At 51.1% G+C, this 17515-nt stretch overlaps 1 protein-coding gene across 9 annotated transcripts in view; it reads left to right on the top strand.

Moving 5' to 3' along the window:
• The window catches only part of Mroh1 (maestro heat like repeat family member 1), a 75445-nt gene that overhangs the window by 57686 nt on the left and 244 nt on the right, over window positions 1-17515 (top strand). For all 9 annotated transcript variants that reach the window (XM_031347387.1, XM_031347399.1, XM_031347400.1 and 6 more), the window contains 14 exons: window positions 1015-1150; window positions 1251-1363; window positions 2459-2611; window positions 8989-9143; window positions 12256-12421; window positions 12906-13102; window positions 14865-15002; window positions 15264-15378; window positions 15750-15896; window positions 16038-16226; window positions 16537-16692; window positions 16769-16903; window positions 16972-17074; window positions 17147-17212. In XM_031347387.1, the coding sequence (XP_031203247.1) occupies window positions 1015-1150; window positions 1251-1363; window positions 2459-2611; window positions 8989-9143; window positions 12256-12421; window positions 12906-13102; window positions 14865-15002; window positions 15264-15378; window positions 15750-15896; window positions 16038-16226; window positions 16537-16692; window positions 16769-16903; window positions 16972-17074; window positions 17147-17212 (1969 nt within the window). The remainder of the gene's footprint in view (window positions 1-1014; window positions 1151-1250; window positions 1364-2458; window positions 2612-8988; window positions 9144-12255; window positions 12422-12905; window positions 13103-14864; window positions 15003-15263; window positions 15379-15749; window positions 15897-16037; window positions 16227-16536; window positions 16693-16768; window positions 16904-16971; window positions 17075-17146; window positions 17213-17515) is intronic.

Raw genomic sequence — 17515 nt, forward strand, 5'->3', positions numbered from 1 at the left:
ACCTCACCCCTCCCTCCCTCAGACCTCACCCCTCCCTCCCTCAGACCTCACCCCTCCATCAGTCCTCTGCTTAGCCCCAGGACAGCCTGCAGGCTCCCTGGCCTCCTGCTGCTTTCCTCCCTTGCCTCACAGTCTTTTCTGACAAGGACCAAGGACCTACCATGGATAGGGGCACTGTAGATTCAGATCAGGGGGAAGCAGCCACTCCTAGGAGGCTGTGCTTAGCTCTTCATTGCTGAGCCACTTAGTTTTGTTTGGCACTGGCTGTGTTAATCAGAACTCTGTCAGGAGCAGAGAATGAACTTTTACAAACATCTTCTTGTCCTCTATTGGGACATCATGGGCGTTTCCTCGAGATGACCTTGTTTTGGTGTGCGTGTGTTTGTGTGGTATATATAACGGTGGTCTCTTTCAGTTCATGTTGACAGGAATTTAACCATACTGGGAACAGCAGCCACCTGGTCCCGGGTCTGCATGCTGCCTTAGCCCTTCACTGCTGACCTGAAATTCCCCTTTCTTGTCTGTAGACTTTTGGGATGTGAAGCTTCAGGGGCATCTAGGCCTGCTTTGAACAGGGCACAGCTGAGGGGAGCAGGGGAGGCATGGGTGTATGTCCTGGGCGTGGGGGTGGGGGATGTTTGCAACCTCTGGCAGGCAGGAGGCCTCTTGCTAAGGAGGGAGAGAAGCTCATTATATAAGACAAGCAGAACTTGAGAGATGGCCTGAGGCCACCCAGGATAAAGGGGCTACACTCTCTCCTTCCCCTGTCCACACACTTACTGTCCTGGAGTCATTTCACAGGTGGCAGTGGGGTCAGCAGAGTCTTTGTGCTTTTCTATAGCTCAATCGAAGTTCCCTGTGCCTAGGGAGCCAGGTAGACTAGGCGTGAAGAGGAAAAGTTTGCTGCAGGGTCCAGGCCACATAGCTCCCCTCCAGATCCTACTGATTAAGGCTGTGCTTGACTATTCCTCAGAATCCCTACAGCCCTGCCCCTCCCCCAACATCTCCCCACAGACGTTGGTACCCTTCCACAACCTGGGTCTCCTGGTCGGTCTCTTTGCTCCACGGTGTGCGGACACATGGACTACTACCCGCCAGGAAGCTGTGGGCTGTGTCTACTCCCTGCTGTACTTGCAGCTGGGCTATGAGGGTGAGCCCTGCTGGGGATGTGGGGACCGTGGAGGCAGCAGTTGGATGTGGGGTCAGAGTGGAATCCCTGAGGAAGGCTTCAGTCAACTCCGGCCCCTTAGGCTTCTCCCGAGACCATCGCGATGACGTGGCTGAGCGGCTCCTCACCCTGAAAGATGGCCTTGTGCACACTGACCCCACCATCCTTTTCCACACTTGCCACAGCATAGCCCAGGTACTTATGGGATCCCAGCAATGAGAAGGAGGGGCTGCAGTGCCTGGGGCTCTCGCTCAGCAGGTGGGGTTTGGGGGGCATCTGTGAGCAGGTTTCATTCAAAGAATTGGTGTTTGGGGCCCCATTTGGTCAACACTGCCATGTCTTCCATACCTTCCTGCTTTGGGATAACATAGTCTGGGCGGGATCAAGGTATGCTCAATGGTGAGGTCCTGGGGAAAGCCCAAGAGGGATCTGAATACTTGGAGGTCCATGTGGCTCTCCAGCTCCCTGCTGCCTGCTCCCAGCTTCCTTACTGAGGATGCGGGCAACTTCTAGAGTTGCGGGGGCATGGTGCTAGTGTTTATGTGAGTGTCCCACCCAAAGGTGACGACTGCTCAGAGCCATGTGCATGGTCCAGCATGCCCCCCCCCACCCCCCCGTCTCTGATTCCAGGAGGCTGAGGCACTTTGGCCGCAGCATTTGGAAGTGCAGCAGCAATACGCTAAAATGTCTCTTCATGCACTGTACTCCCCGGGTATATCCTGCCTGAGCCACCCAGCCAGATGCCTAGCTCAGCCGGGCTCCAAGGAAAGCCAAATTAGCTCCTCCCTCAGTGAATCCTCTTTTGTAACCCTCTCTACGATGTTCTTGGGATGGTCAGGGTTTCTGGCAGAGGCTGATAGGAAAGGTCCCTGGGCCCTTTCTGGCAACACTCCGTGCTAGGGAGCAAAGACCAGGCCCTGAAAGGGTCAGAAGGGGCTGGGCTTTGTAGTTGGGGCTTGGCATCATGATGCTCTTCCTTCTGTGGTCTGTTTCCTGTGTTGGGAGAAAAAGAAGAGGAGGCTGAGCTGGGGGTCACTTCAAGGCTTCCTGAGGTGGGAAAGCTGCAGCCCTGTCCTGAAATCCCTGTATTCTACTGAGTCCCAGAGCAGCTCCACACAGGTCACTCTCCTGTCCCCTGTCTGATCCTGGCCCTGCAGCTGTACAAGGACCACCTTCCTGGAATAGTTCCAGACCCAGGAGGGTGACGAAGGCAGAGCTAGACCCTGAGGTTTCCCTCAGGAAGCAATTGGGGGCTGATCCTACTTCTCTGTTCTGGCATCGCCCTTGTAGATTATCGCCAAGCGCCTCCCCTCAGATCAGCTCATCAGCCTCTTGCTCACCATGTTTGAGAGCCTGGGAGACCCAGACAAGAACTGTTCCCGCGCTGCCACAGTCATGATCAACTGCCTGTTGAAGGAGCGGGGCAATGTGCTGCTGGAAAAGGTGAGTGGAGTGCGTGAGGATAGGGTGAGGCTGAGGGCAAGGTGAGGCAAGGGCTGGGCGCCCTGCTCAGGTGCTCCCCGTTGACTCCTACAGTTCTGACTATGTCTGCTCTGGGTTTGATGTGGACAAATCTTTTTCTTTTATGTCTTTTTTTTAAAATATGCTATTATATGTAAGTACACTGTAGCTGTCTTCAGACATACCAGAAGAGGGCATCAGATCTCATTACAGATGGTTGTGACCTACCATGTGGTTGCTGGGATTTGAACTCAGGACCTTCAGAAGAGCAGTCGATGCTCTTAACCACTGGGCCATCTCTCTAGCCCTGACAAATCTTTTTCTTATCTGAAGACCATGTAAAAGCAGCTCTGTTAAGAGTTTAAACCGAGCAGTGGTGGTGTACGCCTTTAATCCCAGAACTCTGGAGGCAGAGGCAGGTGGATCTCTGAGTTACAAGCCAGCCTGGTCTACAGAGTGAGTTCCAGGACAGCCAGGGCTACACAGAGAAACCATGTCTCAAGAAGTGTAGGGAGTGAGGGGGCGATTTAGGTGGAAAAAGGAAAGTGCAACCTTGGCATGGTCCTAGCCATGTGAGAGACTGAAGCAGAGAGATCACTTGTACCTAGAAGCTGAGGAGAGAGAGGCAGCCAAACATGGTCATATGTACTCTTAGCACTTTAGAAGTGGAGGTAAGGAAGATCAGGGGTTCAAAGCCAGCCTCAGCTGTATAGGTAATTGGAGATCAACCTGAGCTCTATGATGCTTCCCACCCTCACCATGTCCACAGCCACAAACATTAACATTGAGCTGGCACCTGCTGAGCTCCTGGCCCTGTCACCAAGGAAGACATGTGTGTACTGCGTCACCAGGTCCCAGGGAGAGTGCCAGCCATGAGACTTCAGGCTCTCACACAGAAACTCCAAGCTCGTGCCCAGGACTGCTGCTTTGCCCCATTGCCTGCTTTGTACAGCTTATTCACCATGCCTAGAAGGCTGCAGTCTGCATCTGTCTTCTATGAGTAGTTTCCAAACACATATTGGAAACAGCTATGGCTGGACTTGGTATGCAGTGAGAGTGAAGGGTGTCTCTGTGCTCAATCCCTTTAGGTCAGTTCAGCTTCAACTGGCTAGCTGTAGAGTAGATTTGCAGTCCTGGAAGGTGTGGGCTCAACTCATTTGCTAGAGGGGATTTTGAGGTTCTGTATTTAATTGAAGTATCCCAGAAGAAGAGCTGGAGTATCAGTCACCTGCCAGCTTCTGGGTCTTCTCTGACCCCTGCTGACACCCCGGGCTACCTCCACTTCCTGATACAAGTGTCTTGCAAATGGTGTAAAAGTGATATCACCATGATCCTTGTGCTAATTCACAGCTTCTCCTTGTTATGGCTATCACATTGCTTCATCTGCCATCCCAGAGCCCTCAGCTATAGGCTGTACTGTCTGTAACAGCTGTCTGAGGGTACATTCTAGTTGTAACCTACCTGGAGAGTGGTGGTGGCTTTTCCAAGGCTTCATTTTCTGTCTTTTGGTGATGAGCTTGTGATATTCCATGCTGCTGGATTTAATTTGCGTTTTCTGGTGACTGAGGGATAATTTGATGACTTCTTTTTGAGGACACTAGCCTTTTGCCCGGTTCCATGTTGGGTTGTCTGTGCTTTCCTTACTGATCTGTGAGAATACTTTGAGTACTCTGGGGTTCTGCCAGTGAGTGTACATACCTGAGGCAGGAACTGTGCAGTGAAAAAGAACAGAGCATCTCACAAAAGGACCCTGAGATCAGGGACTTCCCACAGTGTGCCCTCTAGACAGGGGTGGTATCCATGTGCCATTGGATAGCTGATGAAGAAGCTAGTGTTGCGAGGTACCGCCTGGTGGGATCCTGGAGAGGAGCAGAGCAGGAGGTCAGAGGGCAGTGTGTGACTCCCTGGGGAGTCTCTCTGGGGAGTCTCCCTGAGGAGGTCTGGGATTTCCAAAGCCACAAAGCTCCCTGGGACAGACATCCAGGGACATCCTGGTTGTACAGACAGAGGGGAAGAATTGAGCAGGACGTGGTGGTCACCAGGTACCTATGGTTAGTCCATGTTCATCCAGAGGTGAACATTTGTGCTCTTTCTGCCTCTTGGCTGATGGGAATGAAGAGCCAGTGAGCACAGCTGCACAAAGATCCTACGTCTTTGCTTACTTTTTGTGGGTGTATGACCAAACTAAACAATTTACTTAGGGCTGGAGAGGTGGCTCAGCTGTTAAGAGCCCTGGCTGTTCTTCCAGAGGACCCTATTTCTGATTCCCAGGACCCACATGGTGGTCACAGCCGTCTGTCGCTTTAGTTCCAGGGAATCCAATGCACTCTTCTAATCTCTGTGGACATCAGACATGCGTGTGGTGCAGACATACACGTGCGCAAAGCACTTATACACATAAATAACAAGTCTTGTTTTTTTTTTTTTTGAGAAAATCTTGTTTTTTAATTAAATTTTATTTTAGATTTATTTATTTTATGTGTATGACTGTTTTTGCATGCATGTATGTGTGTGTCCTGTGTGTGTGCAGTACCTGTGGAAGCCGGGAAATGCCAATAGATATTCTGGGACTGGCATGAGGGACAGTTACTAACCATCATGTGGTGCTGAGGACCGAGCTTGGGCCCTTGACAGGAACAGCTGAGCTCTCTCTCTTTCTAATCCTGATTATGACATGTGTGTGACGTGAGTGTGACGTGTGTATACCTGAAGAGGCCAGAAGAGAGGGTGGGATTTTCTGGAGCAGTAGTTACAAGTAGTTGTAAGCCGCCCAAAGTTATGTGCTGGGAACCCATCTCTGCATCATTTGGAAGGGCAAGACACTCTGATGGTACTTCTGTGTATGTGTATGTGTTTAATTATTTGGGAGCAGGGGAAATTACGGGTACCCGTGCCATAGCACACATGTCGAGTTCAGAAGACACCATGGGGGAATTCACCATGTAATGCTGGGGACATCCAATTCTCAGTCCTCAGGCTTGACAGAGAGCCATCTCATCAGCCCTCATGTTTTTTGGTTTTGTTCTAAATAGCATATGTGCATATGTATGTGTGTGTGTATGTACGTGTGTCCACAGGATTGCAGGTGCCTGCAGAGGCCCCAGGCATTGGAGCTGGAACTGCCTAGCGTGGGTGCTGGGAGCCACACTCAGGGTCTCTGTTAGAGCGGCACACACTCTTAACCACTGAGCTGTTTTTCCAGCCCCATCACTGATTCTGATATGCGTTTCTCTGACAGTTAACAAAGGTAGTCATCTTTGCATATGTATATTGGCCACTTGTGTGCTGCCTTTGGAAAATATCTGTTCAAGCCCGTTGTTGTTTTAGACGTTATTAGCGTGAACGGGACAACTTGAGTTAGTTCTTTTCTTCCATTGAGATGGGGGTTCTGGGGATAGAATTCAGGTCACCAGGCAAGTGCCTTTAGCCACTGAGCCATCTTGCTGGTCCTCAGAGATTTCTAATGGGTTTGTTACCTTTATACATTGGATACTAATCCCTTCCCAGGCATATGATTTTCAAATGTGTGCTTCATTCTATATACCTTACTATGTCTATTTGTCCCTTGGTACGCTGACGTTTTGGTTGGTGTCACCTGCTTTCTCTCTTTTATTGCCCGTGCTTTTGGTGTCATGTCCAAGAAATTATTGTCAGGCAGAGCTTTATGATTTTCAGTCTCCTTTTTTTTTTTAAAAGATTTATTTATTATTATATCTAAGTACACTGTGGCTGTCTTCAGACACACCAGAAGAGGGCGTCAGATCTCATTACGGATGGTTGTGAGTCACCATGTGGTTGCTGGGATTTGAACTCAGGACTTTCGGCAGAGCAGTCAGTGCTCTTACCCACTGAGCCATCTTGCCAGCTTTTTTTTTTTTTTTTTTTTTTTTAAACAGAGCCAGGTGTCCTTGCATGGTTGAATTACTGAGCCCAGTCAAGAGTCTAGACTTGGGTCTGTACCTGGCATCTCAATTATCTTGTAGCTTGGCATGTCTAATTTCTTGGCCCATTAGGGTCATGAGAAACCTCTCTACCCTGAGAGACTCCGACAGGAACTTCTTACAGACAGGCTGGTGCTGTTGGACTTCTGGTCTGACACTGAGTCCCGGAGGTTCTAGGGGAGGTATGAAGCTGGATTAAGGTCCCGCTGGATAATCATGAGTATGAATGAAACACGCTGGCAAGCTGCAAGTGTGGCAAGGTGGAAGGGTGGTTAGAGCAGATCTTTAGCATCTGTGTCAGGCAACAGGAGGAGGGTCTTCCATGGCTCAAAGGGAACACAGGAGAAAGGACATATATGGTAATGCAAGGGGGCTAGGGGACAGAGATATGCCATCATGTGAAAATAGTCGGGAATGTGCGCAAAAAGTCAGCATGAGGGCTACATGCGGCACACAGGAAACCCCTAGGAACGCTCCAGGATGCAGCAGAAAGGTACACACGAATGTTCATAGCAGCATTGTGCAAATTCTACCAGTTTGTGAATGAGAAAAGAAAATGTGGTACCTTTCTCTGTACAATGGACTACTATTTCATCATACAGAGTTCTAATGAAGTTCTAACATGTCTGCAGTGTAGACAAGCCCTGAGAAACACTGTACCTAATGAAAGCCAGAAGAAGCACTGTGCACTATGTGATCCATTTATATGAAATATTCAGAACAGGCAGTCCACAGAGAAGAAAAGAGGTGGGACAGGAGTCCTTTGGGAGTTATAGAAAGTTCTGGAATTGGACTTATGATTGTTTGCATGGCCGTCAGTGTGCTAGAGCCACCACAGTGGAACCTTACCTCTATGAAGCTACTGTGAACAAATGACCTAGGCCATGCTGATAGATAAGGCAAGAGAACTCCCAGGTGCTGAGGACAGAGGGAAGTGGCCACAGAGACCAGAGGGAGCCCTGCCTATATAGTCAGGAAGTATGTGCGGTTCAGGAACTTAGACGTGAAGGTGGGCTTTGAAGTCAGAATAATAAGGAAACTGCTCCCACTGCCAGGCCACCACACCTGCTCATTGCTGTCACAGTTGGTAGAAATCACTACCCTGAGCAGCAGGAACAAGAACCAATGCTAAAACATCTCCAAGAGACTCAGTAACTTCTGTCACAACTTGAGAGAAGAGCTGGGAGCATGACTCTGTCCTAACAAGATCCCAACAAACACATCTTCCCCCGCAAAGAAACAACCAGCAGACTTTCTAGAAGCCAGAGCATGAAGGAAGCTTTCAGTGGCCTGCTGAGGCCAAAGCCGGGGCAGGACATAGATCCAGAAGATAAAGGCACAGATGAGCAGGTGAATAGGAGGCTACGCCGTGAGTGAATCATGGGCAAGCCAGGGAAGGCCATCCAGTGACTTGAGTGTCATGCTCACACTTCTGAGCCCTGTAAACCCCAAGGACACTGCTGTGTGGAGTCTACACTGATTTTCAGCTCCTGTACCATTCCTGGATTCACCAAGGAGATGGGGCTGTCCCCATTAGACCCAGAATCTTTCCAGTGCTGGTTCCATCTAATGGTTCCCTTGCCAACGGGGAGAGGGGTAGAAATGACTAACTCTGGTCAGAGTGTTCACTATTCTGAGGGGCTAAATGACATTTGCTCCTGTAATCTGTACGAGCAGCTTTGGCTGAATGTGTTGGGGGAGGGGTTACTCTCCATGTCTAGAACCAGAGAGGAGATTCATAAGCCAAGCTGTGCAAGACTGCCTAGGGTAGGCCACGTTTTGGAGAACAGTCGAGGCTGCAAATCCACCCACTACGTTATGTAATCCTAAAGGGAATTCCTGGAGGCCAGAGCTCTCCCACTCACTTATTCATGTTCCCCAGTGTTTGTGTTACCTGCTTTGTACAGCAGCAAGACACCCACAAGCCGAGGTCGGCATTGCTTCAGGCCCCGCCCCTCCGCTCAGTCACAAGTCCATTGCTCCTGTTCTGTCCTCCCCCTCTGCCTCCCAGCCTGATTGGCTGAGTTACAGGAACACTGTGGAGCCTCCTTAATCACCTACTCCGGACATCCCCAAGTAGCTGTGCTTCTGCATCCTCCCTTCTCCTCTGTAGTGCTGGGAATCTAAACCAAGAGTCTCCTACAGATGGGTAAATGCGCTACCACTGGGCCATGGCCTACTTGTCCTTTCTCATGTGGGATCTAGGTCCTCCTTCTTAGCTACTCACACCTGAGGTCTTAGACCTTTCTGCCAATAAGCCTGCGGCCTGTAGTCAAGTGCTCTGCATTTCTAAGGACTTTCCTTCTATTAGCCTAGGCTATGGAACTTAATAGAGATATCCTGTCATGCCTGGTGTGGATGCGTACCAAGTTTCAACGCCTGACTGCAACCTCCCACTTGAGCCTGTCCTGTCTGCAGGTACCTGAGATTGTGAGTGTGTTGCGAGCCAAGCTTCGGGATACCCAGGAGGAACACGTCCTACCAGCTGCCCAGCACAGTGTGTACCTCCTAGCATCTCAGCACTGCGAGGCTGTGGTATCCAGTCTCCTGGGGAGCCCCCTGCCCTTTGACAGGTACTCAGTACCCTGAGCTTGTTTGGTGGAAGCCATATTCCAACTTTGGGGCTTTTATTCCTGCATGGCATAGTGTGTGGTCCTTCAGCACCTCTCCCCTACTTCTGCATCCTAAATTTTCTTCAGGAGTCCCCATGGACCTAGGCTTGCGAAAAAGATAATCAAATTGAAAAAGGCCCTATCTCAGGTACCCAAGGCATCTATCTATCCCTCTCCATCCATCTTGGGATCCTGATTAAGACCCTTCTTGGACATACCTGCTAAGGCAGGCTTCCTAAAGCTCTCCCTGGTGGCCATTGTCCTTAACTTCCTCTCTGGTACCAAGACCGCCTGTCTGCTGTGCTTCAGTGATTAATAGGCACACTCAGCATTTGTGAGCAGAACCTCAGCATGACCTCTACAGGCCACTCGAGGAGCCTAGGAACTGTTTGCCCTGTATGGATGCATTTCCCCAAGTCAGCACTCACCTCACCAAGACAGTCCTCCTTTTCTTCTTGCCAGCCTTTCTTTTTACCCTGTCCGGAGGGTATGGGCTTGTTAGTCTCATCTTTCTTTGTAGTCTTAGTTGGGGCAGAGCTTATCCTTAAGGCCCCTACTGGGCCAGATGGTGTGGTCCCTACCTGTGCAGGTACTGTGCCTGCTGTTAAGGTACATGATGCATGGATCACGGCCAGCTTGTATTCTTATCAGGCTTGGAGGCTGTGCATTGGGAGTGACTGTGTATGTGTGTGTCTATGTGTATTTCTTCTCTCTCTTTTCATTGTGTGTGTGTGTGATAAGAGTGTCCTTAGAGGCAACAGTAAGTGTCCTTCAGAGTTACAGGTGGTTGTGAGCCATCCCAAACAGGTGCTGGGATCTAAACTCTTGAAGAACAGCAAACACTCTTAGCTGCAGAGCCATCTCTCTACCTCTCCTTTGTTACTAGAGTGGGGAGTTCTCATTTAAGTGAACTTCCTTACATATTCCCCATGGGATCTTCTGCAGTCATTTCACTTCCCATTGAGACATGGATTTGCATAGGAAGGCCTGCAAATCCTGGCACCCCTGCAGGGTTCTCTGTGTTTGCAGACTTCAGACGCTGCTTGGATAGGGGCAGAGGTGGTGTCCAGCTTCCAGGTCCCCTCTTCAGCTGAGCCCTCAATCTGCCACCAGTGCCGTTCTGCTGCTCCTGGGGGTGGGGGAGGGGCTCTGCCCTTTCCTGAGCTGTGTGAGTAGATTGAAGACTCCTGACTTACTTGCTTAGTATACTGCTCTTGAGCTACGACGAGGCGGCTTGCTCTTCCTGCTGTGTGTCTTCTCTACACTGTCCATTCCCAGGCGGGTGTTCATAAGCCTTTCTATTCTGGGCTGCTAAGTAGTGAAGGCTTAGCAGTCTCCCTTCTGTAGAGCAGAGCATAAAGAGCCTGTCACATGCATGTGGGGATGGGGCAGGCCAGTGCGTTATGCCAAGCCTGTGTGCCAGGATGAGACTTCATGCTTATAAATGGTTGGAAAGATGACCACTTCTGACATACAAGGGGATCGAAGATGCAGGTTTCTGACCCACCGCTGTGCTCATCCACCGCATTTGATGTGCTGCTCTACATATAAAGCACTGCAGCAAAGGGTACGAAAGCCACAGAATCTGAACTGCTTGTGCTCTGGCCTTATGGGTGCTGTGCAGCCATTCGTCAGGGGAACTGGGCCTGGCTTCAAGGCGCTTGGGTGCTGGTGTGAATCCTTCCCAGCACTGGACACGGCTTTGCCATGGCAAGGTGTTCTGCCTTCCTCACAAATTCTTTGGTATTGCGAAGGGACCCACTGAGACTGACTAGACTGACTAGCTCAGTCTTTGTAAGATGGAGTGGATGCTCTGCATCTTGCTGCTGTCCTAGTCTGCTGGCCTCAGAACTGTACACTAGTGTTGTGCAGCCTCATTTTGTTTTGAGACAAGCTGACCTTAAATTTGCTCTGTAGCTGAGGCTGCCTTGAATTCTTGACCCTCTTGCCTCCACTCTGGGGTGCTGGGATGACAGACATGTACCTCTGTACTTGGTCTCATCAAAACAAAAGACAAAACCTCAATCTTTTCTCCCCAGATATTTCTGAGCTGCTAACTTTACTGCCTGCCTGCCTCATTCTGTCTTCTGAATTCCTCTTTGCTCTTTCTATTAAATCCTAGGTTGACCCCACCCCCACCCCCACCCCCAGATCTCAACTGTGCAACTCTGGCTGGTCTAAAACTTAAGAGATCTGTCTCCTGGGTACTGGGATTAAAGGCATGCACCAATGCACCTCATTCTACCCCTGCCCCTCAACTTACCTGTTCTCTCACCCGCCTTATCTGGGCTGCTACCAGTATCATAACAAGTGTGATATGTGCTTGATTTCTACAAAGTCTCTTTGGCTCTCTCTCTTTGGTTTTTCAAGCTCTTTGGTTCTCATAATTTATATTAACTGTTGTATATATGTGCATGCTACAGAAACGAGGACACAGGACTAGCTTTGGAAGCTGGTTCTTTCCCTCTGCTGTGTGTGTTCCAGATATTGAACTCAGATCATGGGGCTTGGTGGCAAGTCCCCTTATTCACTACACCATTCTGCAGACATTAGTTCTCTTAGACTCACTATTTGTAGTTTCCAATTTCTAATAGAAGTCAGAAATTTGTCATATGTCTCTGTAGATACATGGGCATAACTGCCTCCCAGTGTTTTGGGCATAGCCATGAGAGACAGGCTATCCTGCCACTTGTAATGCCTGAGTGCTCTCCTCCTGCCTCTTCCTTGTGTCCTTGGTCCTCTGACTGTGTGCTGTCCCTGGGATGGATGCTTCCTCTGGAGGAGTCTAATCTTCAGGAAGCTCCTTAGAGATGCTATGCTTCCTGCCTTAGGTCCTCTGTGTACAGGCCAACAGGTTTCTTTCTGCCCTCTGTTGCCAGCTGTTTCCAGACCCTGGGGTCAGAGGAATGGGCAAGTTCAGATCTGACATCAGGGCACCATCTCTCTCTCCCAGCAAGATCTGAGTCTGGCATGTCTGAACCTTGCGGGATTGGGGACAACTGCAACATAAGGCAGTGGTGAGCATGGTATAGCAGCCAGCAATGGCTCAAGATGCATTTCCTGCCTGTTGCAGTCACACACGCGCCCTGTGGCGGGCACTGGTTGTGGAGCCCAGCCTCACGGCTCAGGTCTTAGAGTTGCTCCTGGAGAAGATGAGCAAAGATGTCCCATTCAAGGAGAGCCGGGCCTTCCTCCTGGGCAGCACTGCAGACAGAGTAGCTACGCTGCTTCCCCTTGCGGTGAGTAGGGAAGGGCCTACCTTACATGCTGCCCCTGCCCCCACATGAGGCCTGGGTACCCCAAAGGCACCTGGCAGCTGTGCTGGGGCTCATAAAGACCAGCAGGTGTTAGCTCCCAAGGGAGCACACTTCACATTTTATCCTGTGGAAAAAAAAATAAACCCAGCCCAGCCACACTTTAAGCAATAAAGCAGCTGTGAGAATTTCCTCTCCTTTCTAAGGAACCAAGAACAGATGGTCTGAAGTTTGTCCCCACGAAGGCCACACTGTTCCTCTCTCCTGCCTAATGCCCAGAGGACTGAGCTACACAGAGTCCTATCTACTCTGTGGCTTCTTGGGTTCCTCCTACCTCTCCCTAGAGACTGAAACCTTCCAGTGTATACGGGGCTCATGCTAAGGCTTGGACCCCTTTGCATCCTGGAGTAGGGGTGCAGGAACTGCTGTGGTCTCGAGGGGGATATGACTCCCAGTGGCTCTGCCCCAGGCCACCTGTGCACTGTATGAAGTCCTGTCTGCCCCATCATCTGGATCTGTGGTACTGGAGCTCTACCCTCAGCTGTTCGTAGCATTACTACTACGAGTTAGCTGTACTGTGGGTGTGCAACTGCCCCGGAGCCTGCAAGCCAAGGAGCGGAGAAGCACCAGCCCAGCCAGAGCTGCCAGGAATCTTGATCCCTGCAGGTAATGGGCTGTGTGTGTGTGTGTGTGTGTGTGTGTGTGTGTGTGTGTGTGAGAGAGAGAGAGAGAGAGAGAGAGAGAGAGAGAGAGAGAGAGAGAGAATCAGCTGCCTGGCCCTAGAGAAGACCTTGTCTGAAGAGTGGTGGCCTTGGGAGTGACTTTGCTTCCGAGGACCAAAATCTCTCGCTGGTGCAGGTTGGGATGATCATTTGTGACACTGTTAATGAGTTCAGGCTTCCAGGGTTTCTTCGCACGTCTGCAGGTAGCTGCAGACTAGAATAGTAAAGTATCATGTGGCTGGGGCTAGGGAGCATTCAAATGAGGTCAGACTGGCACCCTGAGTTTTGTGATTGGGCTAAACCTGTATTGTCCAGCAAGGGTAACCTTGATGGGTGCTCCCAGCTCAGGGCGGGAGTTGCTCACATGCCCTGGGCCTCTTGCTATCCAGGGCTGAGTTCTTATGTCTTTGCTAAGTCCTGGCTCATTACGGCACTTGAGACAAAGAACTTGCCCTGGTACACCATGGTATCTGACTCCTGCATACTGGTGCTGGCCTTGCTCCATGCAGCACCCTGGGCCACAGTTTAAGCAGAAGTTGAAACCTCCAAGAGAGGCGCAGCAGTGCCATCTAAACCACAGGATAAGGCCGCCATCTTCCTATTCTCTGACTGCCGTAGGTCCTTCCTATCCAGGTTATCTGGCTTTGGTACCTTAGCAGCAAGGCCTACCCTCTGCCTAGACAAGCGCTGCATGAGCTGGCCCCTGCCTTCCCTCTCTCCTATCCTGCTGTCCCACTTGGCACCAGTCTTTCCTACCAAACCCATGTAGCAAGTAACCACTGCAGTCACAGGCTCTCGCTGTAGCTGCTACCGTCACCTCTCGGTGGGTGAAATATCACTTAGTGTTATATTATGCTACCCCCTGAGCCCCAGACCTCAGGATCCACCTTCCAGGATCCTGTGCATACAGGACACTGCAAATGCATCAGGGTACTGGAGGGCCATGCATTTCTTCAAGGGGTGTTACCCATTTTGATAAGCCACATTGATACAGCAATCTGTTTAACTTCTTTCCCACAGGGGAAGGGTATATCTTAGCAGGGGCCAAATTCTAATTCTAGCTAAGCCTAGGAAGCAACACCATTAGCCCTCCTGCAAGAGACTGGAGTCAGAAGCTTGTCTCAGGAACTTAGGGAATGAGTCAACAGGGAACAGCCCTGTCTCACAACGCCCCCTCCCCCATCCCTAGCTGAGCCTTTTTCATTGTGGCCTCGCTTTAAGGATCTACTCAGCCTCAGTGAGTTGGGCAGGGTCCTGTCACCCCTTCCAGAGGCCTCTGTATTCTCAAGATAGACACAGACTAAATCCAGGTCCAGGCTCAGGGATGGACAGGTTTTAAAAGCTAAATCTGTGCCCTTTGTGTATATCTTAATGAGTCTGTATATTTTCCCAAAGTCTGGTAAAGATCAACCTAGCTAGCTCACCTCCAGGCCAACAGATTGGTCTTTCCTTTGAGTCCACTATCAGTCCTAATGAGGATCCAAAGGCCTCCCGAGTAGGCTCCTTGAAGAATACCAGCAAGGATGGGCCAGGCAGCTGTGGGAATCCTTTCCTGAATGTGCATGCACGGGAGCTACACTTCCAAGTGACTTGTCAGCATTTGCTGGCCTTGGTAGAAGGGAACAGGTCAGAGAGCCTATGCTTAGCTCAGGAAAGGGCACCCATAGCAGATGGGCCATCAAATGCCACTCACTCTATGCCAACAGCTCTGCAGTGGATGCCCTTCAGGCCTTGCTGCTCAGAAGTGGCAGTCAAGATGTGCTGCACTGTGTTGAACTGGAGGGGGGCTGGGAGCTGCTTAAGACCTCAGCAGGGCATGAAGATGGAGTTGCCCAGCTAGCAAGGTAAACAAGCAACAACCTGTCCAAGGGGGACATCTGAGGGCATGGGAAACATACTTGTCAACAGGCACAGATGGGCATCCTGTGGGCTGGAAAAGGGAGAATGCCTGAGAAGCCCCAGGGACTGGAGTAGAATACCTAGTGTTCTAGCCATGCAGAGTGGGAGGTAAAACACCCTGGGGGGCAACACAGGAGCTGATCTGGGAGGTGGTTTTCCAATATCCAGGGTGGCTAGCTCTTGCCTTTTGGGGTCTCCTTCCCTAGTTCCATGGCAAAGTATGTGGGCCCCCGACTTCCTCTGGTGATGAAGGCGCTTGGGTGCACACAGAACAGCGTGTATGAGATCCAGAGGGTCACTTGTACAGCTTTCCTGGCTGAGGTAGGACCTTGGGGAGGAGGGATCATCATAAGGCTTGTGTTCTAAAAGGAGAAGATGCCTTCACCTTGGGATCAGTGGGATGGAACACGGGCACGTACCCTATAGACAAGCTTGGCCTCCCCAGTCCTTGCCACAGCTTGCTCACCTCCTTGCCTCACTTGGCAAAACCCTGGCTGGAGTCAGCCAGGGATAGGCCCTACGTCAGGTCAGAGCCTGTTGCCAGAGATTGATAAGCCTCTGAAGAATGGGAGGCCAGGGTAGGAGCAGGCCTTCAGCTTCCCCCTTCCCAAGAAACCTCCTCTAGCTCCAGTGTTTGAGCCTAAGCTGGTGAGGGTCAATTGGCACAAACAGTCAGAGCAGCTCTGCCTCAGCTCCTCAGCAGTAATGTGGTCAATGACCTGATGCTCCTGGAACCACTGCTGGACAATCTGACAGCCCGGCTGAAGGACTCGAGTGCCAGTGTACGGCGTCTAGTGCTCCGAGGTCTGGCCAACATGGCTTCTGGTTCACCTGACAAGGTGGGCCGGCCCCCCAGGAGCCAGGAGATGTGGCTGAGTATAAGGGCGGGGGACAGCATGGGGAAGCTCATCTAGCTTACCACTGCATAGGGAAAGGGGTTTACCTGGAGGGTGGGTCACCTGAATACAGTTGTCCCCTAGGTGCGAGCTCATGGCCCACAGCTCATGACAGCCATGGTCAGTGGACTGGATGATGGTGATGAACCACACAGTCTAGTGGCCTTGGAAGCCATGGTCGGCCTTTCACGGCTGCTGGATCTAGTGGAGCCATGGGACCTACGCTTGGTGCTGCTGCACACGACAATCCGCATCCGGCCCTTCTTTGACAGTGTAAGCTGCTTGACACCCAGAGGTCTATCTTAACCCTCAGCCAGGTCCTGTAACTGATGGCAGATATCCCTGTGAGTGTTGAGGCTGAAGGCAGATGTTTACATCAGGCACTGCTCCACTGGGTCTGGCTTCCTTCCGCCCCCAGCCCCAATGATCGTGTCTTCTGTGTTAGCCTACAAGTCCTTACGTACACTGTTGCATGCCCACCGCAATCCACCTTCAAATCTGCAGCACAAAAGCAGGGGGCTAAGAATGCAGCAAGGCCTGCCTAGAAAGGGGGGCTAGTGCTGACATGGCTTCACCCCTCTAGGAAAAAGTGGAGTTCAGGACAGCATCCATCCGTCTTTTTGGACACCTCAACAAGGCCTGCCATGGGGACTGTGAGGATGTCTTCCTGGAGCAAGTCGTGGGTGGGTTGGTGCCACTCCTGCTGCATCTGCAGGACCCTCAGATTCCAGTGGCCAGTGTGAGTGGATTTAAAGGAAAGGGTACTGGGCTCAGGCCTGAGAGGATCTTGGGCTCAGCACCCCATTATACCGCAGGCCTGCAAGTTTGCCCTGTGCATGTGTGTCCCCCACCTGGAGTGTGCTGAGCTGGCGGCTGCCTTCTACAAGTACCTTCAGGAGGGCCGCAGTGTGCACTTTGGGGAATTCCTCAACTCCACGTGCAAGCACCTGGTGAGCAGGACGTCTGTGGGAGCCCCTCCCTGGGGTGGGCTGAGGCCCCTGACTCTGGTGTTCTACAGATGCACCACTTCCCTGACTTGCTGGGCCGCCTAGTGAGCACCAACCTGTTCTACTTCAAAAGCAGCTGGGATGATGTCAGAGCCGCTGCCCCCATGTTCACAGGTAAGCAGGCCCTCTCCTTACCCTAGCACGATGCCAGTTCATACACCATACAGCTTATCCCACCTGCTTCAGGGTTCCTGGTGTTGCATGCAGAGCCTGAACAAAAGACTCAGGTGGACCTGGAACAGCTCATTGTAGGTGAGCGCACCCCCAAATCCTGGACACACGGCTCCCTACCTGGTCCCAACCTTCCCATCTCTGTTGAGGCTCTGCTGACCCTGTAGGCACCCGCAGGGACTAAGTGATTTTCCTGGATTTCAGGATTTTTTTTTTCCCTGTCACTGGTGACCTCATCGTCTCTAGTAATTCACGGAAACTTCTTAACTGTTCCAAAAGAGCTTAAAAAACACTAAAAAAGGAAAAACTATCTTTCCGTTGGCTCCCAAGCCCTCCCAGCAGAGGCCTGTCTGTTAGAAAGGCAGTGGGCCGCCCCACTCACAG

The sequence above is a fragment of the Mastomys coucha genome, unplaced genomic scaffold, assembly GCF_008632895.1.
Source record: "Mastomys coucha isolate ucsf_1 unplaced genomic scaffold, UCSF_Mcou_1 pScaffold11, whole genome shotgun sequence".
NCBI classification, from domain to species: Eukaryota; Metazoa; Chordata; class Mammalia; order Rodentia; family Muridae; genus Mastomys; species Mastomys coucha.